Source organism: Ambystoma mexicanum, chromosome 7q, assembly GCF_040938575.1.
Source record: "Ambystoma mexicanum isolate Mex_15411 chromosome 7q, UKY_AmexF1_1, whole genome shotgun sequence".
NCBI lineage: Eukaryota > Metazoa > Chordata > Amphibia > Caudata > Ambystomatidae > Ambystoma > Ambystoma mexicanum.
This window is the reverse complement of record NC_090941.1, coordinates 892,963,039-892,989,552: the sequence shown is the minus strand read 5'-3', so window position 1 is coordinate 892,989,552 and position 26,514 is coordinate 892,963,039. Positions and strand designations below refer to the sequence as shown.

At 45.1% G+C, this 26,514-nt stretch overlaps 1 protein-coding gene across 1 annotated transcript in view; it reads left to right on the top strand.

Annotated features, from left to right (window-relative positions):
• The window catches only part of TMEM135 (transmembrane protein 135), a 2,087,148-nt gene extending 2,060,867 nt beyond the window's left edge, over positions 1–26,281 (top strand). The window contains exon 15 of the mRNA XM_069639711.1: positions 23,960–26,281. Coding sequence (XP_069495812.1) covers positions 23,960–24,092 — 133 coding nt within the window. The 3' untranslated portion in view covers positions 24,093–26,281. The remainder of the gene's footprint in view (positions 1–23,959) is intronic.
• Positions 26,282–26,514: the final 233 nt, after the last annotated feature.

Genomic DNA, 26,514 nt, shown 5'->3' with positions numbered 1-26,514 from the left:
ATGCAGTAAATTCCAGAATTGCTCTCATTCCTCCGCCTTACTGCACACTAGTTTCATGTTCATTGTGGTGGCAGCAGATGTTTGTTTCTATTGGCAAGTAAAAAGTTAATTTTGTTGTGATATATGTGTTGTATTCTGATCCTGTGTGCGTGGTCGCAGTGATGAAGGGTGCAGTGATGAAGGGTGCAGTGAGAGTATGTGTGGGACAGGTGTGGAATAAGAATAGGGTGGTTATTGTGAGAAGAGGTTGTGTGGAATAAGTGAGGGAGATGTGTTATATTGAAGCTTATGTACGTAGAGGTTGCCCAGGTTACAAATGATGTGGATGGGGTTCCATGCAGAACAGATGCTGGGTGATGTAAGTAGGATTCCATGTGGAATACTGTCATGTTGTTATGTAATAAGGAATGTTTAGACTTGAATATGATTCTATGATCAGATGTGCCTATCCAGCCTGGATGTTGGGAGTGCTGGTGGTCTGTTAGCAGCTGAACTTTAATAAACATAATTGTACAGAATATACAAGTCGTGGAAGTCCATTCTTATGATATGATAATGGCATTTATAACGCACCTATACACAAGTGTTTCAAGGTGCATGCATGTGTTTCATGTTGGGTGTTTGCAAATATGGCTGTGTGCTTGAGAGTATGAACATACTTCATTTCACCCTGCATGCCTACTCCGCATGTCCAGAAAAATCTGTGCTTTTCTTGGTCTTAAAAAGTGAATATTTTAGGTTCAGCATATGCAATTGTTTATTTTTCTGTGGCATAGCTACTTGTAAAACATCCTGCACTCATACAAAGTACCACACATCTTATGTAGAGTGACAAACGTACTTGGTGCCTCCTGATATTAGGACTTTGAGGAGCAGGGATGGGGACCCACCATATGAAGAGCTACCATCAGATGGAATACGGTTAATCATCCAGAGCCCCTCCATGTGCCCTTAGTGGGAGTTATTTTTAGAGAACAGGTTAATGCAGTACAGCCTATGACCGAAAACCAGGTGGGTGGGAAGAGAAACAGGAAATCACATATTTGACACAATATGTCAGGCATGAAAACCACCCTTCTCCCAAAATAGGTACAATGTGGGTTCAATGATATTGAGAAACCATAGTGTAACAAAGGAGACTCTAACTCCCACAGCAGACATTGAGTTGGCTGCAAATATATTGAGTAATTCTGATACCCTGACGGGGAATCCAATCTTCCAGAATTCAGTATGTGCAGCAATGGAGCATCGAAATAGAGACCCCAGTTCCCAGTTGATGCATTGCTACAAACTCGATTTCCATGCAGAAAAGGAGCACCCCAACACAAACTCCCATATGCATGGGAAAGGATTATCACAGTGCAGCCAGGGAGCACCTAAACCATACTCAACAGACAGAACATGTCTCGTCTTCTCCCCCTGTCTTGTCAACAAGCATGCAACTCCCTGGCAAGCCCCAGAAAAAAGGTAGTCACCTAACAGGGGTCACTTCTTATTTAGTTAACTTCAGACGCTGCTTCTTAGCAAATTGTTACAGTTAAACTAGCATCAGTTTTTAGCAGATTGCTTTTAACTTTTTATCTTGTTTGTACTTAGTCATTTGTTAGGACGCCTAGATTTGAAAATTAATATTTAAGATAAATTTGCAGTTTTGCACCTTAGTTTTCACGGAACGTTTACATAAGAGTAATTTTAAAACGGTCACTGTTTGAAGCACTTTAGGGACTTCATCCTGGTTGTATCACGCACACCGCCTTGCGATCTACAACTCCCAGCGGAGTTGTAGTCCATTCGCCTTTTTCTTTAGTTTCAGGCGCGTCAGCGGCTAGCAAGTGAGGCGCCGGTGCTGTGCCAGCGCTGCGCCATGCCCGCGGTTGTGCAGGTGAGGGTGAGTTAAGAGCTGCTTTATGGACACTGCAAAGGACGTCTGTGAGGTTCTATTTAGAAAACATAAGCCCCAAGAACAGGTGTTTAGTGATGCCTGGGTTCGTAGACAAGAAAGTCTCCCCTCAGATAAAAATTATCCACCTATCAAAATGACGTTAATGAACACTAGATCATTAGACAAACATGCACTTGAAGTGCAAGACTATATCACAGACCACTAAATCGATATGTATATTATGGAGACGTGGCTACAAGAATCAAGTGGCCCAAATATTAATTTAGCTGCCCCACCCGGTTTCTCTTTCTTTTGTCAGAACAGAGACATAAATAGGAGTGGAGGGGTTGCTGTTATAGCCCACTCACATTTTATTTTATTTCAAACCGTGGTTATTTGCTGGGGCAGTGAAATATTGTCTCTTAAAAGCACACATTCCCCAAACAATTGTATAAATATTGTTTTAATATATCGACCTCCCCATGAAACTCCATACTTTTATGATGATCTGGCAGATCTCTTATCTTCCTTGCATAAACCCAACACAGCTTCTATCGTGCTGGGTGATTTTAAGAATTGGCTGGCTAACCCACTTGACACCCCAGGCCACTCAGCTTGAACAACTGTTTGTCATAAATAAATTTGTCATTGGAAATGGCAAGGAACCAACGCACAACATGGGTAACACACTGGATTGTATGACTGTAAAGACTGGAGGGGGGTGTCTGTACTTCTGCTCTCTATATGGTAGAGGAGAGGCACAGAGGACCCCAGCCAAGATTCTCTATTCGGTATCTATGGTCAAGCAAGCAAGGTCTAGCTTCTTAGGAGGTGATGCAGGCTGGTTCTTAAGTACCATGTAGTCCCCATGCCCCCACAAAGGAATGTCCACACACTGTATTGGTTAAGACGCAGTCTTTATATAATTAATATTCAAGGTTATGTACACTCTCACAATAACTCACTTTGTGCTCAGAAAATCAACAATGGTAAATATATACAGTTCTAAAGTGGTACCACAAATATTATCAGATCTCATTAAAGTGCATCAACTATACTGTCAGAATGTCACACAGATCAATAAAGAGGAAATCAGCAGTAGAGAGAGGAAGGAAAGCAAGATGGTTGAACAATTGGCAGATTACAGGCCCCTACCACCTAGGCACAATTCTGAGTGGAGATCCCCCCACCTGGGCAACCTGTAAAGCAAAGATGTATCACAAGCCCAGTCCATGTATTGTTCTATGATTCTTATTTCCCTCTACAATAGTTCTACAGCCCCAATGTACCTGGAATGGTAGCGTTCGTCTACGGGAAGTCAACGGCCCTTCTTGAGTGCCCTCACTTTAAGGCAGGAGTCACGGATTGTCGAACGTCCGATGGTGAACAGGGTGAACTACGGCGGTGCAGTGGCAGCTTCGTTCCTAGCAGTGCTCGTCGACGACGGAGCGTTGGTGTCCTGCAAGGAAGAGGCATGCGGGGCACCTCAGTGAAGGTAGTTCTGGACCGCAAAGAGATGTTGAAGAACTGTGGCCCAGCAAGGGCGTCAAGTCGTCGGCGTCTCTGTGGTCTTTAGGTGGTGGGAAACCCACCGGCGGATGCTCCTCGGCGCCTCGATGGTCGGGCCTTCTCCAGCGGGATAAAGCAGGCGGCGATGCAGACGAGAGCATCCTTGGCTCAAATTAAGTACTTAGGCAAACGGGAGCACGGCTGCTCCAGTCGGCGACGGCGTTCGTCGATAGTGGCGGACAACAGTCCGGGCACTTCACTTTGGGGTTCAACGGCAGTCCCCGTCTCCGGTCGGCAGCCTGTCATAGGTCTGTCTGCCAGGGAGTTTTGGCAAAGATCAGCTGGTGCACGATGGTCCCTCGTAGCTCGGGAAGAGGGCGCCTTACCAGGTCCTCTCTGGGTCAGTTCTTGGAGACACAGCAGCTTTCAGATTGTGAAGGAGAGCAACAGCAATTCTTCTCTTCCAGCAGGGCTTCAAGGTTAAGCTTCAGTTTCAACTCCAGTTTCTCTTCAGCTTCTGAACACGAATTCTAGCAGTGAGAGGCCCCCAGATATACTAGTGGATCTCCCATTCATTCTGCTGGGTCACACTCAGGCAACCAATCGGTCAGAAGGGCATTCATGCAGGCAGGCATGCAATCAGGTGCATAGTGCATTCAGGCCATTCACTCCTCTCCAGACACTCACAACAAGTTATGTGTATTTGGACAAGTACCCAGCCATTCAACACTCCACACTGCATTCATACCAGTTTCGGGCAGGACTGTCTGTCTCAGTCATTGTGTCAACCACCAGATACTAGACACCCACAACACAGAATGCATATTCATCACACACTCCATTCACCCAGGTCCCACCCACAGGGTGTACCCACAACATAAAGTCACTGGGAAGGCTCCAGCCAGTCTGGCCTGGACTTCACAACAACACCATATATGGAACTTCCACCCAACAGCCGGTCAGGGGGAAGGGACAGAGTCAGGGCTTCCCAGAACTTTGGGAAAACAAGGTAACAGGCAATAAAAAGCAAGAGGCCACGGGGCCATCTTGTTTCCTATAAGGAATCAACTGATTCCAATGGCAGGGCCTTGGTATCCCAAAATGGAGGATACTCAGAGCACCTATCAAATTCAGCATGGAGCTGCCACCAGCCCATACCCTGCTCTGTGGCCCACACACAGGTGCCCAAAAACATACACTAGGGGCACAGGGTTGTACCGCCACCCATGGGTGCCATAAGGGTACTGCACCAAACCAAAAGAAAGAGCTGCACTGCCAGGAGTCCCACATGAACTCCTGCGCGGAAAACACAACACACAATAAAAAGCAGTAAAGGACAAGGATACGGAGGCCCTGTCCCTCCGATGCATTTCCAGCATCACAGTGACCATTAAAAATTGTGCACTAAGCCCAGTTTTTGTACAACCTTGCGTCTGGGCGGAACACTCCCTTGTTACTTTTGATTTTTTTGCTGCATTGTATTTGCACCCAGAAAAATAACTCTACGTGCAAAGTATCAAGTAGAAACTTTCATAAAATTGGTCAAGAGAACTTGGAATCCTGTCTTTCATCTTTGATGTCATCAACATCTGCTTCGGACTCTCCCCAGTTATCTGGTGTCAGAATTTGATAATGTTTTTAGACATGTTGAACCACGTTGCCCCCATAACCAAATGGTATGGTGAGGCCCTAATGTCTTAAAAAAGAAAAAATGAAAGCAGAAAGAGCTTGGATGAAAGATCAATCTCCAGCAAATAGGGATAAATGGAAGGCAATAGAAAGAACATATAGGTCAGAAATCCTACTCGCCAAAACGTCTTTCTTGGACAATCAAATTGTCCAGGCAGATAACAACTCCAAGAAACTTTTTTCAGATTCATAGGGATCTTGAAAAGCCACCAGCTATGCTACAGAAAAGTACTCCCACCAATGTTGACTGTGAAAATATTTAGGCAGCTTTTGCTGGAAAAGTGTTGGCAGCACAAACCAAAATTCAGGCCAGTCTGGTCGGATGGAGCGTACACATTCTATTACACCCGTCGACAACACAGATCAATGCTCTCCCTCAGGGTTTGAATTTAGGAGCATAATGGAGGAAGTTTTAGCTAACATTATGACCAACATGAGACCCACCACTTGTGTAGGAGAAGCTCTTCCGTCCAAAATCATTCTGAACAATAAAAAAATGCCAGTTTTAGGGAGGGTTGTGTCTCTGAGGCATTGAAGAAGGTATCCGTCAACCCCTTTTTAAAAAAACCTGGCCTTAATCCAAAAGACTACTCTAACTTTAGGGCCAATTCCAATGCACCGTTTTTACTAAGGATTTGGACACGGTGGCCACACTGCAGTTTCAAGAACCTTTAGAAAATTATGGAGCCCTGCACTTTAGACAATCGGGTTTTCGGGCTAACCACGGCACGGAGAGTGCCTTGCTGAACATGAAATCGGAGATGTTCCAGGTCATGGACCAAGGCAAGGAAGGGTTGTTGATTTTGTTGGACATACCAGCAGCCTTTGACCTTGCCAATCATGACAAACTGCTGGATAGGTTAAGGATTTCGTGGGGCATATCAGGTAACACCTTGGCTTGAATTAAGTCCTTCTTGACGGGTCATATGTCAAAAACGGCTTGGGCAAATGCACGGTCATCCGAGGAACCTCTGAAATGGGGCGTACCCCAGGGTGCGTGTATGACTCCCTCCGTCTTTAATGTGTACTGCTGCCCATTGTGTGAGCTCTTGGACGGGCTGGGTGTCCATTTTACTAATTATGCTGATTACACCCAGATCGTGTTCGAATTAAGCGCAAAGTACACAGAGTACTCTGACCTAATAAATAGTCTGTCTCCATTCAACAATGGATGGCTTGCAATGGAATATGTTTAAACACCAAGAAAACCGAGATGATGCTCTTCGGCTCATCTCAGGCAAGATCTAAGTTGGACCCACAATATTCTACTTTCTGTGCGGAAGGACATGCTTTTGAAACTGTGGATAGGGTCAGGACGTTGGGAGCAATTTTTTTTACCTTACTTGAACATTAAAGCCAATACTGAGAGCGTGGCAAACAAGGCACAGTACATACTATGACTCCTTAGGCAGGCTAGTGAAGCCCTATGTTTCAGAAGTAAATTGTGCCACCTTGGTACGTACCCTTGTGATGCCCCGGCTGGACTATTGTAACGCCCTCATGTTGGGGGCCAGCAGAAATAGTCTTAGGCGACTTCAGGTCCTGCAAAACGATGCAGTTCGCATTGTCAAGATCATACCCAGACACGAGCCAAAATCCTCTCATAGGAGGAATCTTCACTGGCTCCCAGTGGAAGCTCGTATCCACTTTAAGGCACTGACAATAGTGCACAAATGCATAAATGGTCAAGCCCCAAGTTACCTTAAAGAATATGTTAAAATCTATAACTGGTCAGGCTCACTAGATCAAGTGATGGAATTTGCCTCTTAGCTCCAAGCAGCAAGCGGACTAGAGGGCTGGGTAGGTCTTTCATTTCTCAGGTTGCTTTTTGAAGTTTTGAAAGGGAGTGAAAACAATAGTCTTTGGATAATCCCCTCTTCTACTGTATTTAGTCTTCAATGCTGTTACATCTGCTCATTCTTTTGCGCCCTGTTGCCTGTGCGACCCGGCGCATTACAAGTGCAAATAACATTAACAATTAGGAAGAAGGAATTCAGAATCAGGAATAGAGGAAAAGGGCACACCCCATGTAGGGGACGTTTGGGCAATCGGATGAACCAGTTCCATATAAAACGGCTACCGGCTACGAGGTGAGTGTCATAGACTGTGGTACTAGCTCGGTGCTAGAGCATAGAGATCAGGAACACCAGGAGGGACAGTCATACCCTGAAAAAGAACAGAAGCAGAGATATGGGAGAGAGCTTAAGGAGCAATGCAAAGGTATACCTTAGACCTTGGCAGATAGCACAGTCTGAGGAGGAGATAAGACTAGAAGCATGCTGTAGATATTGGTTCAGTCGAGACCTTGAGATATTGAAAAAAGAGAGCTTCCTTAGGGCTGTAACCCAAAACATGATGGTTGCCTAACCCAGAGCGAAAGAAAGTGCCAAATGCCTTCTGAGGGCTACATCTCAGACAATGACTGAGACCAAGTCCTGCTGAGAGATACTTCTCGGACTCTGACAGAGACCAGAGAAAGAAGTAGACAAAGAAAAGTGTGCTGAGGGCAATGTCTCCAGAGCCAAATGGCAACAAGAGTCACCAGTGTCCTTGCTGATGGCTGAATTGCATCTATTTGATTCTAGATGTGACCTAGCGCTCCTTTAACACATCCAAAACATTCCTGAATTAATATCACAAAGGTATATGCCTATGACACCAGTGAGCCTGGAGAATTAAAAGTAGATACTGGCTTAGTGTGCCTCGCTGTAAAAAAACAGGCACAAGAGCATGCCGTCAGCGAACTGATGCACGCAGGTGCTCACATACTCACTAGGTTTAATGTGTGGTCTGATGCGAGAGCCGCTCACTAACGTGGAAACCAGGAGGAGGCTCCATTGTAGCCGGGAGACCCACAGGTTAGCACAGGGAGGCTATGGTGGAATCGACCTCCGCCATGAGGGTATATCTGAGTCCAAAATAGTGTTTCCACTTTACTTCATATCGCTTCATCCAACATATCTGTGGGTCTACAGCAATTGATCACAACAATAATGTGCACACCTGATCAGGGGGTGTATTAAATACTAATATAATAATCAGGCACTCTCCTCACCAGTTAGCTACAGGTGGCTTTCGTAAAGCTCTTAATGCCCACATTTCACCACAGTCCCAGGTATAAATCGCAGTGGGATCAAGACCAAAGTGAGGGGGGTTGAAAGTATATCAGAGAGTCAGCATTGTGTAAACAGAGGAAGACCGAGTTTACCCTTCCTGGGTAAACTCTTGGAGAAGTTGGTCCTCCCCCAACTGAACCTTCACGCTGAATTGGTTGGGTGCCTCCATGACCACCAATCTGGATTCCGAGCATCCAGAGGCACTGAAACTGCTTTCCTGAACACCCAGGAAGACAAGCTCGCAAATCTTGACTCTCTCTCCCACTGTTCTCATTCTCCTCGATCTCTCTGCCGCCTTTCGCCCAGTCAACCACTCTATCCTCATAAAACGGCTTTGCAACACCCTCAGCCTCACGGATCGGGCAGTGGATTGGCTGACCTCTTTCCTCACTAACGACCCTTCCCAGCTGCAACTTGGCTCTTTCTCCTCCACCACCTCACTCTCTACCTGCGGCGTCCCCCAGGGCTCTATCCTTTTGCCTTGGTTCCTCAACATCTATTTCACCCCTCTTGCTCACCCAATCTCCTCCTTCTCTCATTTCTAGTGTTATGCTGATGAGACACAGCTTCCCTCCACCACCTCCTTCTCCTCTCTCATCCCAAATGGTCTGCCCGCCATCCATAGATGGTGTGCTGCTAATGATCTCTGTCTCAATGCCAGTAAGATGGAAATCCTTCTCATTGGGACACCTGTGCGATGTTTCCTTCCTACCCTCTGGCCGCCCTCCTTGGGCCCTCTACCCTCCCCATCCTTTGAGGCCAAAAACCTTGCTAAGAAAGCCCATTTCCAGCGCCACCTCTCAGAGGCATTCTCCCTCTTCTCACCTTTCCCCAGAAGCTCAACGTCTGCACAGATCTGTCCTCTCTAGGCTGTTCTAATGCAACATTCTCTTCCTCAATCTCCCCCTTTCCCATCTATGCCCCTTCAGCTAATCCAGAATAGGGCTGCAAGACCTCAAGCCTTGGCCTCAAGCCGATGGACCATATCTCTCCAGGCCTAAAATCTCACCACTGGCTCCAGGTGGCTGCAAGGATCAATCTCAAGACACACTGCATCATCCACAAGGCTTTCTGGGGCCTGGAACCATGCTATCTCCAACTGTCCCTCCCTAAATACCTCCCTGCTCGAGTCCTCCGCTCCTCTAACTCTTTGCTTGTCAATCGCTTCTCCAAGCAGAGACTGCGGGGCAGGTCTCTCTCCTCAGCTGGTGCCTCTATTTGAAACAGCCTCCCTGCCCCGTTGACTTGAGACAGACCTTCTTAAGTTCCAGAAACTTCTCAAAACTCTGCTCTTCTCTACCACTTTCCCCCTTTCCCTTCCCTGCTAATCACCCCACTGTCACTGAGACTGGTGGCCTGGTCCTCATGAATCAATTTACCAGGACCTCTACCCAGTCAAGACCAGCCCCCTTACCCCCCTCAGCACTGCCCTTACGGGCCCCATGCCTGGCAGCCTTGCATCCACCCATGAGATTCTTCTGCTCTAGCAGTCATCCAGTGGCCTCCTCCCTGGCTCCCTTTGGCCCTTCTCTCCCAGGCTCCCACCAGCACTTCCCCTTACCCTGCTTCCGCTCCCATCAACAGTTCCCCCTCCCTATTTCCCGCACTTTTCTTCACTGCACTGTTTTTTCTACTGCTATTTACTCCCCTGTTACCTCCCCACTTATCCTTGTGGCGCCTCGAAACACAATTCTGTTATATAGGCACCTAACAAATGCTCAATAAATAAAGGTGGAGGAACATAAATATAGTGTGAAGGAAGGGGTCTCGCTGGGGAAGGGAAAGGTCAACGACGCGGAGGAAAGATGCAGACATGTGAGGAGAATGTTGGCATTCAAGAGAAAGGAAACGTACATAAAATATCAAGGAGTTGGAGAGAGGTAATCAGACAGAGGAAAGCCTCTGAGTCTTTGTATTGGCAGGGGAGGTCTCTTGCCAAACGCTTGTTATGCGTTTTAGCCCTAACCATGGTTGGTTCAAGGAGCTATAGTTGAGCCAAAGAGCAAAGAGAAGCCTTTTTAATGGCTAGGTAGTCTCCCCCTACGGGAACACTGAGCACCATAAAGAAAAGGAGCGACCCATTAGAGGGAAAAGGGGGCCTACCTGTTATTTGCATGTTTCCCTCAAAATATCACTGATTCTTTTAGCAACCAATCGTAAGCTTTATTTAGACTCATGTCATAAAAACATAAAAATAGTAAAAAATGTATGAAATACAAATATGGCATGGGATTAAAAATCATCCAGTCGAAATGATACATATAGAACCTACAAAACCAATACCATGAACTTTAAAAGTAATAACTTAAGGTGGCCTTTATTTTGGCCCAGGTTGCTCTTCTATAGGCATTAGAAAGATAATTTCATACTGCGGCTATGCTAGATTCAGAGGATAAAGATTTGCATAAGTGCAGAGCAGATACTAAATTGACAGCCCTGCTAGTTCTTATCCACGATATTAAATATTTCCTACATATGTCATTCAGGATAGGACAACAAAAACATAAAATGTGCTAGAGTTACTGAAGCCATTTTACATGTAGGGTAAAGAACATAACAGATTGGGGACCACTTTTCATTAAGACAAACAACTGGCAACTTACCCAGGCGTAGCTTCATTAAAAGGTGTCTGTTTGAATTCTGTACAAAGTCAAGGTATGTTCCAAAATGAAGTGAGCTTTTAATCAACATATTGCTAGAAAAGTGTTCACTAGTTGGACAGCCATAAAGAGATCTCTCTTGGTACCATGATGGTATTTTCTCCTTAACCAGGTATCTTCTTCTACCAGTAATTAAAGATGGATTTTCCAAATGGTCTAGCATTCCAGTATCACAGAGGATATCTTTGATATGCTTAAACCATGGGACCTTTGGGCCACCTCCCTTTGTCACGACATCAGTCATTGCATCTTTGTAATGACATCAATCTGGGGATGAATGTAGCTTCACGCAAAATAGGTCCAGCCTCAAAGAAACTGTTGATTCGATGGAACTCCAACCTAATTCATAGTGTACAGAGAGGTTTGTGGCCATTGCAGGAAGTCCTGAAAATATTTTTTAAATTATTTTTTAAATTTCTTGTTAGGCTGCTACGCCCTGTACTCTTACGTCCCGTCGCCTTTCCTCCATACTGTATGGGCATATCTCGCGAGGGACGGGAGACGGAACCTTTTTCAAAAGAAAAAAATGTTTTCTCCTTTAAATTTAGAGGCATAGGAGCATGCGCTCGCCTGACTCTGCCAACCAGCACCAGTCTCCTTTTCTGCGTCGATGGGAACGTGCTGAATTCACCGGGCTCCTGGGTTTGGCTTCGGCCCTGTAGTTCCACGCCGGATACTTCTTCTCTTCTGTCTTTTTGTCTTTCTATCATTCAGGTACTCGGTCCTCAGGCGTCGTGCTCCTCCCCGGCGCATGTCGACCTCTACAGGGTTCAGCAGGTGTCCATTCTGCGACTGGCTCTTTCCAACTTCAGACCCCCACACCCTCTTCCTACGTCGCCTTGACCCTGACCACGGCTGGCAGGCTTGTACCACGTGCAACGTGCACTAGCCAGGTGGAGGGAGCGCTTCCAGAGATCGGCTACTGAGGACCGTACGGACAATCATCGATCCAGGCCCAAGGTGGGGCCATTCTTTTTCGGGCGCACCCCGTAAGCGAGACTCCTTCCAAGGACTCACCTGTGCAGGAGGAACCGCTCAGGTTCTCATACTAGCACAAGTACTGACGCTAAGTCAGCTACTGGGCGTTAGGCCGAGGGTTCAGTGGATCCTCCCAATTACAGTGCTTAGGGACTGGAAGGTACTTTTACCGGGTCTTCACCCGAGGGGCCACGCCCTAGTACCAGCAGCATGTCCGAGGGGGCGCCTATACGAAGTACTACCGGAAAATCTGCCGAGGGCAAAACGCCTACTAGGTCTCGGCCTGAAATACCGGGATTACACCCGAGAGGCAATGGCCTAGTACCAGCACACATACCGAGGCTAGTCCAGCTACCAGCCTCACGGCCGAGGGGTCTTCGTATCCTTCCGGTATCAGTGCTAAGGGACTGCAAGGTATTTTACCGGGGTTACTCCCGAGGGGCAATGCCCTAGTACCGGCATCATGTCCAAGGGGGCGCCTTCACGCAACACTACCGACAGCTCTGCCGAGGGCAATCTGCCTTCCAGGTCACGGCCTGAGGTGCGGGATAGGCCTTTTGTTCCAACACCAAGCTTCTTGGACAGGGCTGGTTCCAGTGAGCCAGGCACCACGACTCCGGCACGTGGCACACAGCTCGACAAAATGGCTGCCGCGCCAGACAACATGGCGCTCGTCCAATACCCCCTCTTGTGGAGCGGGTAGAGGAAAGAGTCACAAGGTGGGACTGGTGTCAGCCAGGTGCGTGGCCTACAATTTATCCATCAGCAGCGCAGGGCAGGTCTCCCCAGCACCCCAGGCAGAGTGTGCCCAAGCTGCCCTTGGCCACTCTGTCAATATCACCTGCCACCTCTTCAGCTTCCGAAGACGGGTTCCTAGGGGGTGATGGAAACTCCCCAGATGGGGGCCATCCTCCGGGATACCATCAGGGACATACTCCCTCAGGTCACCCCACCGGCTTCCCACTGGAAGATCCTCGAAGATGTCTCTGTGAGGGACGGTCTCTCGGGCATCAATAGGAATTTTTGTTCCCCCATTATGTTTACTGTCGCTGCCGAGTCCACTAAGAAGCAGTTGTGTCTATTCCCAAGGTTGATCGATCCCTCTACCAGGTTATTGAACATGTCACACAGTGTCAGTGAATGTTCCTCTCCTACCGCCTTGACAAAGTAGTTGAAATCTTTGACCCACTCGAGCCACCTGGGCACTTTGTCACTAGAACTAGTGTGAATATGAGTGGCTTCCTCATTAGCGCGGCCTTTGATGTCGAGGCCATGACTGGGGTTGTGTCCCTTGTTGTGTGGGCGAGCTTGGGCCGCTCATGGTGGCTCAGTCATCATATTTGTGCTTCTTTGTTGGCACATCCCTGATGGGGGTTTAGTGTCAATGTGGGGCCTGTTGCTCCCTAGATGTTGGGATAGGTTACAATATTCCTCTCTGCCACTTGGTGGTGTTGAGGTGTCCCCCTCTCTTCCCGGGCTCTCACCCGCACCTTTTTATTAATGTTTTTTTTTTTTGTGAGCGGGAGTTGGGCCTGCCTTTGGGTCCCTCAGCGGGGCTCCTGCCTCCACGTGGTTGCTGAAACATGTGGTGAGGTGTGGGGCCTGCAAGGTGCAGGGCTTACCTTACTCCGTGTGCTCTCACTCGTGAATGAGGGATGGCAAGGTCCCGCCACGTAGCTTGTGTTGGTGCGTGGTCCCTTGATCACTGCAGTGTGCAGCTCCTGCTGCATAGGCTGTCGGAGAGTGGATTTGGCAGGATGGCCACCAAGTTCAAAGGAAAAGCGGCATATTGCCATGGGGAACAGGTCGGCGGGATCGCCCTACCCTCAATGTCGGCAGATTTCCGTGAAGTCGGGTGTGTGGCGGGATCGCCAGAGGGCACCTGTGGATGCCGCGGACAGCGGTATCGCCTGGAATGTGGGAGGAATGGCGGACTGCCGTGCGAGGCGGGCAGGATTGCCTATGTACACCTGGGAACGTCGCTGGATCACAGTGGGATCACCAGGGAATGAGGTTGGAGGCTGGTGTGCAGGACAAATCCTCGACGCCAGTTGTTACACTGCGATGTGAATAAAGGACGCAACACCAGGTTTAGGGAGCTCTGTCCCTTTATCACCTTCTTCTACCTCATACATCTCATAACTGCCGGTTCCGCCCCTTTCTCTTCCTCCCTCTTCCCGCTCTGCTTCCTCAGCTCTGCTTAAAGGTGCAGTAGCCTCCAACACGCTCTACCCCATATTTCAGTTCCGTATATACATGCCGAGCCATCTTTGGCCTTATAAACAGTTAATGCAGATCTAATCATTCTACCCCCTGTTCACGTGCAAAAGTCAGTACAGCTTCATAATTCTTTACTAAAGCGAACCTGGCCAGTCCAGGTTATTTTTTGTTGAACACATAAACCTAATTAATTATAAGTTGCCACCTCTTCAATTGGGTGTTTATTTAAGAATAGATTCAGCTTTTTCACTCCATGGCAACAATTATTTATGTCTTCGAATAGTTAATTTCCAGGTCATAAAATATCTTGACTTTCATGTTCAACCCTCATGGCGTGTTTAAAATGAACACTGTATCCTCTGTGAATAATAGTATTCCAATAAGAGCTCCTTTCAAATAACGTGCATCAGCTTCCAGGTTTGAAATCTTAATGGCAAAGTATGCACACCTATCTTACTCCTTTTTCAATGGGAAAAGATGCTGTTTTTTTTCCCCAGCACATGGAAGCATACACTTACTGTATGCAGCTATACATACTAATCAATGATTTAAACATTCCACCCGAATTGCTGCATGGGATCATGGGTTTGCACAATCATAACAGAGCACAAATCCAGTGGAATTCATCTGGAGATGTAACTGCCCCGATAAGTATGAACGTGGGGGTAAGGCATGGCTGTGTCCTTTTGCCGACCCTCTTTTGTGTTTTTATTAATAAGATCATTTCTATCCTCATGAGTCTGTCAACGGATACCCCCAAATAGGGGTGGGCGAGATCCCGCTACAGACAATGCAATCCTCATTCCTTTCACTACCTAGTGGACTGCGAAGACAGATGAAAGGTTTCCATGAGAGCTGCATTGATAACAGGCTATTTGTCAACTATGACAAAACTAAAACCCTGGTAGTCCACCAACCACATAAGAGGTCTGAGAAAACTCAACATAGAAATTGGTGGGCACACTATCGAGTGAGTATATTGCTTTGACTATCTTGCCATCCGGTTTGCCAGCAATCACAGTTGGGCTAGCCAGGTGCACAAGGCCCTTCTAACTCTTGAACAGCACAGTAATGAAATACACTGCAATTTGCCCTTCCCCATGACCACAGAAAAGGGGCATTTTCACCTGTATTACACCTGTAAGGTTAACATTGTGGCAACAGTATAGACAGACACAAGTGATCAGTTATTGAACTTTTTAATGAGTGAGATAAACATCTAATCTAAATCTAATATGGGAGCAGCTACGACCATCAAATAATAATAAGGCAGTCCTAGTGGCGTCTTGTCAAATACAAAAGGCCTATACTTAAAAAAATATATATATAGCCAATCCTTACCACTAAATTACATCAAGAGTGTGGGATAATGTTCACCAGAAAAGAAAGAACTGTTCACCAAATGATATGTCAGGATGCTATGGCTGGGTCTCCCTTCCCCACATTTGAAGCACGGTACTAGGTGGGACTCTTGAGCACAGCACACTCCTTGGCCTCATCAGCATGAGGTTCACAGTTCAGTTCAACGATATCAAAAACCATCAGAGGCTAAGTCTACTTCTTGCAAAAGTCTCTTGCCTTAAAAGGCCTGTGGTGTTTCACAATGACAGACAATAAAAAGTTCTCTCTGTGATCTTGCACCTTGAGCGATTGCTCTTCGCCCCTAGGATCTCCCTCCACCAGGCTTGGATCCTTATCGCAGTTTGGGCCTCCCTCCATCGGGTTCACTACGGCCTTTCTTTAACAAAGATCATGTATTTTTAACACAGTTCATGCATTGCTTATTTTCATCAGAGACCGAGGTTTTCCTTTCCAGCTTTCTCTCGGCATCCCTCTGTCGGGTTCACACTTGCCACAATTTACAGTTCACAACCTTATTGGAAAGCGGGGTTCCTTTCCCTTAGTTTTCCTTTGGAACGTGTCAGAGACATTAGATTGTTCTAGGGATTTGATGTAATCCTTCTAGGACCACTCTGATGCCTTACGCCACCCTTCATAGGGCCTTCTGGTTCTTGTAATTTCAAAACAGGTCCCGGTCAGAGCCATTTGAATGAGCGCCCACTTGGCACCGGACCCTTCTGCACCTGGACTTCAACTGTGATTTCTTTAAAGTTCAAAACATGTACACAATCTGTTTGTCTTGCAAATTCCTCACGTTCATAAATGTTGCTACTTGCAACCTTGGACTCAACACAGTTCGGTTTACTATCAGTTTCCTCCAACTCACCGGCTGTGCTAAACTCATTGGCTCCTTTGTTCTTTGGAGGCGAGGATAGTACCACGGTAGCCAGCTTGCCTCTCCGACTGCATTTTCAAAGCGGGAGGGCCCTTGTGTACCATTGACATCTGCTGCTTCGCACACCAGCTGTAATTCCCGGTCTTATGCTTTCCCTTTCGGAGGCTTCGCAGGTCTGAGTTGAAAAGGGCATGGGCAATTCCCCCTTTGTCATTCTTTCAGGTTTCACCACCTTTGTGCACGGTCAATGTCAATTGACTGACTGTGCCTGATCCGTGTGTTGGGACATGTCAGGTAAACGGGTAAACGAATCTGGTGTTAGTCTGATGTCTGCTACAGTGGAAGAAAGTGCTCATGTGGGAAAAGCGGTGTGGGGGGCAGAGCTTCTAAATATCCTACTGGGTAGGATGAAGAAAAGGTTTTACGGGAAAGGGGATACCGTGTCTCAACCCTCAGTGTCCCACTTCCACTCCCCGAAAACCCCTCACCCAGGTCATCCTCCCCCAGGAACTGGATCCAATAGCGATGGCGGTGTCCTGGCCACCTGGACGACAGATCTCCGGGGACTAGCGGGTGAGAAACCTTGAGGTTTCTCACACAGCTCTGCAATTTTCAAGCTGCAGCCGCTGCAATGTTTGGCGCAGAGATTTAGGGCCATTCAAACACCTCTTGGTTGGCCACCATTGAAAGTACATTTTTGAAAAAAGCACAGTCTTTACCCAAAGCACACTTAACATTACATTATACATATAGTTGATCCAGAGATAAATAACTGAGGTGATTGCTGCATGTCCAGTTTGCATTTAGCTACGGCTATGGTCACCCCCGATCCTAAGCAAATACAGAGAGGCGAGTACAGACGTAGTCGCACAATCTGGAGTGTGGGATCTTAAATGGTGTATTCATGTTAGGTCCCAATTGACCTTATTGAGCCTTGAAGACCTTTGGCATAACCCGCAACTAATAAATTGGCCATCGAAAACTGCTCTCTCCCACGCACTTGGCAAGGAAAGTATTGCCTACTGCCAATCCAACATGGCAACTGCCTATTGGAATACAAAATTGGACTATGGCTATGAACATTATTTAGACTCTATTTCCCCAAGTTACACAGAGTCCCTTCATGTAAAATTCAGTTTAGGCACTTTGCCATTGTGCGCCTTACAGTTGGACTGGCACATGTGCACTTCAGAACTGTGTCCATTATGTTTGGAAGCCGAAATATACATCACTCCTTTTCTTTTCTTCTGCACACACTGCTGAGGAGTAAGAGCATGTTTCCCTACGCCTCTATTCAACTCTCTGTTCACATCTCAGGGCAGCCCTTCTGGTTTGTAAATCCACCTTGAGCGACCTAGGCGTCTGTACTGTTTCATCATACATACACAGGGCCTAGCAGATTAGGAAAAATTATCTTTCCTCCTCGACCCAATCTGTCACTGCCTAGGACATCCAGCGACAGCCCATTTTTATTCATTAATTGTGAATGGCACCCAAAGGCACATTTGGCTTGGAAAAGCACCTTTTCAAGAATTTTACAAATTTTTTAATAAATGTTTTATTTGCATGTTTTTATTGTATAGCACTTTTGCACAGGTACTTTGTGTCCCCCATATTGGAAGCATTAAACCTACCTTACCGAAGCGGGTGAATTCAGTCGTTCGCCCAAACTGACCACCCACGATATTCGGCTGTTTAAACAACATACCCTTCACTTCTTCCATTTAGATATATACCCTTTGGCCACCCTCTGTTTTGACCTAAATAAATCAATGTATTCTGGATCCTGATTGCATTGAAATCATCCATTGACCCCTATGCTTGTTTGCGACAGTACTCAGGCTGGGTCCCCTTCTTTGAGAGGCTACATGCTGTATTGAAAGTTCGGAGAATGTTGACACATACACATACGCTGACTGAGCTGCACAATCGGGAACTATTGAGGTGTCCGTCTGCATGTTTTTATTCTGGACCTGAAATTCTCGTAGGAGGGTTAAGTGCACTCCTTAACTGCTTACTCCCTGACAGTGTCTCCTCCAGTGGGGCAATATGGGCTACGTCTTAGTTACTTACCTGTAACTGTACTTCTCCAGCATTGCTATCTTTCAATGATTCACACGCTTAAATATTCCCTGTTATCAGACTGAGAATCCTCAGTAATCTTTAAAGGTATTCCTTAGGAAAAAGCAGTGTACAATGCTAATGATGCCTGAAAGGCACTCACTTGTGTAGTCCGTCCATCTCATTTGGGTACCTTTTAACCCTAACCAATGAGGTGACAGGTCTTAAGCTTCACCCCAGGCAGCCATCTTCAGATTTTGAGCCCTAATAGTGACTGCTATAATGATGATTGCCTGCGTAGGGAGCAGCCTCACCGGAGAGGCATGTGAATCTATGAAAGAAACCAATGCTGGAAAAATTACTGGTAACTAAGACTTCTCCAGCATTGTATCTTTCATAGATTCACATGCTTCCATAGAATACCATGCAGTGGATGCATGCAACCTACTTCACTGAAGCACACATCCGGTCAATAATAGTACCCGCAGAGAGTACCCTGGACACATTATGCATGCGTGAAACATAAAGGGAACGAGGGAAAGAACAATGGCTGTTCTTACCTCAGTCAAACAGGTGTCGCAGGACTGCTTGCCTGATAGCTGAGTCACTTCCAGCGTCTTCTTCCAGACAATAGTGCTTGGAGAACATATGAAGCGTGCTCCAGCTAGCCACCCCGCATATGTCCTTCGTGACTACTCCCGCCTGGAAAGCCACTGTACCTGCCCTCCCTCTGGTTGAATGGGCAGTAGCTGGATGGGTAAGCAGGTTGCCTTTGATTTTGTGGCAGTGGGTAATGCAATTTACCACCCATCGGGCACAATCTTGTTTGGAGATGCTGTGGCCCTTACGAAGCCCTGAAAATGAAACAACTAATCTGGGAAATGCTCTCAAAACACGAATGCGCTGCAAGTAGAATTTAAGTACTTGCGATAGGTCTAGCAAGGGCAGGGCGCATTCCACGCTGGAGGTATGATTGTCATTGGCTGTACGATGCCTTCCGACAGAGCCGTATTCAACACCACCTTGGGGGTGAACTTTGGGTGCAGCCTTAGGACTAATCAGTCCTTTAGGAAGACTATAAATTGGGCAAAGCTTGAAGTATGCAGATTCATCTTGCTAACTTGATCACCACTAGGAAGGCGACTTTCCATGAGAGGAAGTTTAGATTGCACCTATGGATGGGCTCGTATGGAGAAGCCATTAATGCTGTTAATACTGTGTTGAGACTTCAGCTTAGAGTAGGTGCTGGCAATGTCCTCATCAAACCCTTCATGAAGGTTTTTATTGCAGAGTACGAGACAAAAGTTGTAGCTTCAGGACCTCTGGAGTAAGACGTGATGGATGAGAGATAACCCTTTATCGAAGCCCGCGAAAGGACTCTTTAGCCAAGTCGAGCAGGTAAAGCAGTAATTCACCTACTGTGGCCAGCAAACTGTTTCTATTTCTTTTCATATGCCTTACATGTGGAAGGGGCCCTGGAGGCTCGAATGATACTGCAACATTTGTCAAGCAGCGTTAGTTTGGCGTGTTTCCGTTGCTCAGCAACCAAGCCCTGAGAGAGAGCAATGCTGGGTCATGATGAAGAATTTGCCCGTTCTGCTGAGTTAGCAGCGCTTGGTGCACTCTGAGACGGATGGGCATTCAACACGTCATCTGTAGGAGAGTTGGATACCAAACTTGCCGGGCCCAGGCTGGTGCTATTAGAATCATCCTGCAAGGTTGTTCTCACACCCATCTCAGCACTCTGGATATCAAGGGTATCAGCGGCAAGCCATATAGGAACTTACCTGTCCATGCCAGGGCGAAGGCATCCCCCCGTGAATCCCATTCTGGGTAACTGGATGCGAAGAGAGGTCATTTCTTGTTGTGCCTGGGTGCAAAGAGATCAATGTGAGGTTGACCCACCCTTCTGAAAAAGTGTTTGACCTTTGGTCAATCGAGCTCCCCTTCGTGGGATGTGGAGAATACCATGCTCAGTTGATCTATCCGAATGTTGTCCTTTCCTGGGAGCTGTTCTGCTTTGACCTGAATCTTTTGGGTGAGGGCCCATTTCCAGAGTTTGTGATTTCGCAGACAGTAGTGCTGACCTTGTGCCCCCTTGCTTATTGGCATAATGCATTGTGGTTGTGTTTTCTATTTGTATGGTGACCACCTGTCCCCTGTGAGGACTGGTTGAAAGGACTTCAGCGCCTATGTGTCCATTGTCCGCAAGTCTTCAAGATGGGTTTGCATCTGTTCGCAGAAGAATCATGGAAGTGGGGGGCTGGAAAGGCATGCATTGGTTTAGGTCTCGGTCCGCCCACTACCCGTTCGGTGGAAAGGACCAACAGGTGCACAGTGTCCCCCCACAAACCCAATGCTTGAATCAAATTGTCAATCTAGTTCCTCCTGGATCGGTCTCATTTTCAACCTGCAATTTGGAACCAGTAATATGGCCAGTAGGAATTTGTAGTGACGCACCACGGTTGTGCGTGTCCTTTGTTTATTATTTGTAGTACCCACTTGTCTGGCATGATCTGCAAGGACATTCGCAGTTCTGATTGACAATGATGCGGAAGCTGAAACCTTCCTGCCTACAGCTTCAAGTTTCCTGCCTTCCTTTTCAGTCAAGGTCATTAGTGGTGAAGCAGGATTTGTAAGTTGCTTCTTTGCAGCCACAGTGATGACTGAATCCAGGGTTTTGGTGTCCCCGCAATTACGGTGGTGCATCTTCTGGGGCCTTGTATTTCTTTTCCAGGCTAACCACTGTAGCACAAGTAGATGGCGGATTGGCAAGGATCTTCTCCCTGGCTTCCCATATGGTATCTTGAATGGGTATGGTCGTAACTGTCCTCCTTCGCTTGTCCCTATGTACATGCAGCACTGACTTCTTCTCTGCACAAAACACTTGGAGATCGAATATTGTTGCAGTCTTAGCAATGATTAAATGGAACAAAGTGATGTCATCTGGTGGTGAAGAGCCTCCAGGAGAGTCATTCCTCTTTTGCTTCTCAATGACGTAATCCTCCCATTCGTCAATATGTTATTGGTGGGGGAGTCTTGAGGGATCTCCCCCTCTTTGGGCTTGTCCAACTGGATCATCAACCCTATCTTACGAGTCAGTCAGAGACATTAATGAAGGAGCGCTAATGGACCGTGGCGGGGAGACGCTTCTTTGTCTTCACAGTGGTGAAATGCATATCGGACTCCAAGGTGGGGAGATGCTTCTCTTGTCTCCTAGGCAGAGCCTCCTGAGTGACTACTGTTGATCTACTGTTATCACCAGTGGTGGCGATGGTAAAGCGCACTCTTTGCCTCCTTTGAAGTTTGTCCATGATATTTTTGAGGGACTGCATCAACGACGGTTGAAAAGGGTCCAAAGTATCTTTCAAGGTTGACTGCCATGGGGGGCTGTGTTCTTGGGCACAGACTGTGGCCTGTCTTCTTCCAGGTTAGAAAATTCCTCTTGCAGAATTATGTCAGGCAGTTCAACCATTTCCTTGAGGGGAACAGATTAATATTAGAATCTGAGACCTGTGACACTGAAAGCATGTGTTTATCACTCTGTTCCGTGGACGGGGGAGGAAGTGGTGTTACTACAATTTTTCCTGTGGACGGCAGAGTAGTCGTGTACGAACGGCCATTAAATAGTGTTTTTTCCGTCGACAATGCATTTCCCATTGACTGTTTACCAGCCGTGGACGATGTAGTCGTGGATGAGGGGCCTTTAGAAGTAGTCGTGAATGAGGGATCTCTTGCATTAGTCATGCACAAGGGTTTTTTTGTAGACCACCGATTAGCCCAGGCGGGGATACCCTCATCGACAAAGGCTGCTTGTGTGTCCGGATTGATCCTTTGTGGACGAGGCACTAGTCAATGGTGATTTAGCTGTAGATGGTTGAGCCAAAGACAGCAACATGCTTGTTGTAGGGGACCTTGTCGACAATGTGTCAGTGAACGATACCTTGGTAATAGTCGTGCACGAGAATGTCTTACCTGACGATTCTGATTTCTTTTCACCAGAAATTGGATTTTTCGATGTCATGGACATTTCGGAAGGTGTCCTTAACTCATTTTCTCCCCTTTCATTTGTTTTTGCAGGTGGCGCTGTTCCTCTTTCCACTGATGAAGTTCTTCTCTTGGCAACATGATGCTCAGGGGTCCTGTGGGAAGTGACAGGAGCTATTTCGACAGATTCATCATCAGATGAATGGCGCTTACTCTCCAGATGACGAAGTAGTCTCCTGCGCCTGTCCTGTAGGGTCTTCTGTGTGAAGGTCTGACAAATGTGACATCTTTTGATGTCATGAGGGAAAAGACAGTATATGCACTCCTGGTGATGGTCTCTTATGAAAAAAATCGTTTTGAAGCACCTGACCAGTACTTGAAAAGTGAAGTGTTCGCTTTGGACGGTCCTTCATTGCCTGAGTCCACCATGGCCATGAGGGGCCATGTGCAGGACCTACCCTGGATGGGATGTAGATAAAAAAAAATCTTTCCTGGACTGCAAAACACAGATTGTGTAGAGCCGAGGAAACTCTCTTTGTTAGTGAAAGAATTATTTGAAAGCGAAACGCTCTGAGAGCTGTGGAGGATTCCATAGTCACTAGACTGCAGTGAAAAATCTGAAGATGACTGCCTGGGGTGGAGCCTAAGCCCTGCCACCTCGTTGGTTAGTGTCAAAAGGCACCAACATGAGGTGGGGGGGGGGAGGCTACACAAGGGGGTGCCTTTAAGGCATTATTAGCAATATACGTTGCTTTTTCCTATAGAACATTTTTAAAAAATATAGAGGATTCCCAGTCTAACACAGGAAATATTGAAGTATGTGAATCTAGTAAAGACCCAATTCTGGAGAAATAATGTCTACCCCCAAATGAATGGAAACCTGCATCTTAGCAAATGCAAGTACCCTTATTTGCTTGGAGGATTTTCCCATGCGCACCCAATATAATTCACCATTGAAAGCACTGATGCCTACCAGATTATTTTTCAAATTGTAATATGACATTATTTCTTTGTACAGTTATACAACCAAAGACAATGAGTTTCAAATGTTCGATTAACCCTCCGTCTTGGAGTAGCAATATCAAGTAGAGAGCTGTTCAGTTGACATGACAGAGAAGTAGCCAAACTTAGTTCTGGTATTTAGGAGTCCTATGAAATGGCAACAACTTGAAATTAAAATCTGTTGTTTCCAAGCATAGTCCTTCACAAACTGCTTTTAACATGTGTCACTAATTACAATTTGCAAAGTGAGGTATATTTTAAATCATAGACTAGAGTTTGTAAAATGGGCAATTGATTACTGTGTTTCGTTTAACTGAGACAACCTACATTTCTGTACATTTCTGTGTGTGGCCACTATCTCTCAATAGTTCTCTTCACAGTTCACGCATAGTGCTTAAAAATAAACATGTCAACACTATTACATTTGTACTGTTCACATTTTCTCATTAATTATTATAATTTAGGCAGTAAAACCATTGTACTGTCAACGAAAATATTTTTCAGAATATCATGAATATGATTGGAAAATCGGTTGATATTCTCTGTTGAAAATAAATAAATGCTTTGTTAGCTTTGCATTTTAGTCAACTGTTTGAAACTTGTTGTTGGTTTTTTTCAGGTTTGCTACAATGAATAGAAGAGTCCTAGATGTCTTTGGAACCGAAGCCTCCAGGCACTTCAAGGATTTCATACCAAAGCTGGACCCAAGATACACTGTCATGAAACCAGAATTGGCACTTGACCTCTCCTGAAACTGCGCATCATCAATCCACTAAATGTGAACTTAGTCATTGACCAGACTGTGTGAAATGGGAGCAAGCTTGTGGTTCACTTCAGTATTATTTCAATATGATTTATTTTCATCAAAGTACTGAAGCTTTCTACTTAGGGCTGGATCAGTAAATTGGCTTAACTCAGAACAGCCAATGCTGCTGGATCACTGTTAATTGATTGGCAGTATGCTAGCTTCCCTGTTACGTTTATTCAAATTGCATTTTAATGACCGAGGAAAGAGTAATTGAAACGCTTAAGAAGCATGAATGTATCTTTGCAAATTATCCAATAGGACATTTCCCTAAACTAAAATAATGTTTTCTTGTACAACAAATTCTATTCCAATTTCTTTTATTAAACTAAAAGAAAGCTTGCACCTTTCTCATACCCTTTACTTATCTAACATTAATGTGTACATCATTAAGGGATCATTAAATAAGCAGGGCACTGTAGTTAAACGTTTTGAATTAGACATGTTAATGATGCAACTCTACCTCTTGGACCAAAAAAGATAAATGTTGTGCTATGTCTCTTTGTAGACTGATGTTTTGGAAAGTGGAGTAAACTAAATATAAGGCAATGCCATCATATGTTCTCTAGTTAAAGCCACCAACTCAATGTATTCTTCATTATAACATCCCTTTACTCATGAATAATAAATATTGCTTTTAAAGAAGCTAGTCTGAGGCAGTAATGGCTGTTTAATACAGATTGGTTAATAGGATAGGATACATTGTATGGCAGCCTTGTGGAAAATGTATTAAAAGAATGTAAACAGCTGGAGCCGGTGGAACATCACAGAGGAATGTGCATACAATACTTGACCTTGTAGAGTGAAATATACTGAGGCATGGGCCAAATGGTTTGTTTATGAAGAAATAACACCACAGACTTGGTACACAGCTGTAGTGGCGGGCCAGATTCTGAAACTAGAAAAGGGGCATAACAGGAAGGAGAAATTCAAAAAACACAGTCCCAGATCAGCGTAAACTTTACATTGATGAACTCGTTAAGTGGTGTCTCATTATGCAATAACATGCTGTTGGCTCATTGCAAGAAAATAAGTTGTCATATCATATGCACAGGTGAGAAAATGAATGGGCTAGAGAAAGTATCTACTTACATAGAGGTGTTTCTTTTCTAGTAAATATCATTGTAAACATTCTTTAAGAAGTATTACAAATCATTTAAAGAATGTTCATGTTTTTGTAGTTCCAACCTAAAAATATGCATCGTTGAGCAGAGTCCGTCTCAATGTGAAATATAAAGAAACACACATTATAGAGGAAGCTGTCTTGTCCTCGTCTCTTCTTTGATAGGTTGGTTTTCAGAGTCATTGTAACTGAATATTGTTTTAAAGAGATCGACATTTCTTACTTTGTACGTTTACTGGAGTCATTCACATATTTTCCATGTTGTTGCCACATGTTTGTATGCGCGTGCACAGATCACATCAGAAAAATGTTGAACACATCATTGAAACTCACTTTTTTATAAGAAAGGGCCATACAGACTTTAATGTAAATTGATTGAATCATTATTGTTTGTTATGGTAAATATCAGTACCATTCACAATTTCATTTTGGTCAGGTATAATGTATTGTGTGAGAAATTAAAGTATCTCCATTGGAAGTCAGGGTAGCTTTTTATTTTGCAATATAAAAATCATGTGGTAACATTATGAAAGTTGCACTGACCTGTAAAGTACTGTTAAATAACTTTTACGGTCTGCTTGTCATCTTTCAATATGGCTGGAGCTACATGGCTGTCAACTGTTTTCAGTGTAATTCAAACAATGATTTTTACATTTCTCTTTTGATGACCTAGATATTTGACATCATTTTACAATACCACAATCATTTTTCCCCCCAAAGGTATTTGTTGATTTTTTTTTTTACAGATTCTAACAAGAAAGGATTTTATAGTTTTAAAGGCAGAATTTGTTCAAAATACTTTTACTTTTAAAAGTATACAAAGTTCGTTCTTGACTTACAGTTGCAAAATAAAAATGTTTTCATGATTGTACCTTGGAAAATCTTGCTGTCAACTTTAATGCAGAAGATTCCACAAACTTGCATGTAACTACACATTTCCTTGAAGTGATTTATCTGGTACAGGTGAAACATATATTTATAGGGAGTTATATTAAAATATTTTTTTCAAAGTGTCTATTAATGACCGAATCTTCATTTATATTTACCAGTGTATAACCTGCATAAACATTGGGACTAATGCATTTCTTGTAATTAAAACTAATTAAAACTATTTTTAATCCTTACATGATTATTTGCATTGGATAATTTTAACTAAAGGGATAACTGTTGCTATATTTTGTGGTTCTGAATGAATTATGTATTTTATAGCATGTGTTTCTAATGGGAAGTCTATAATAAAGTTGCA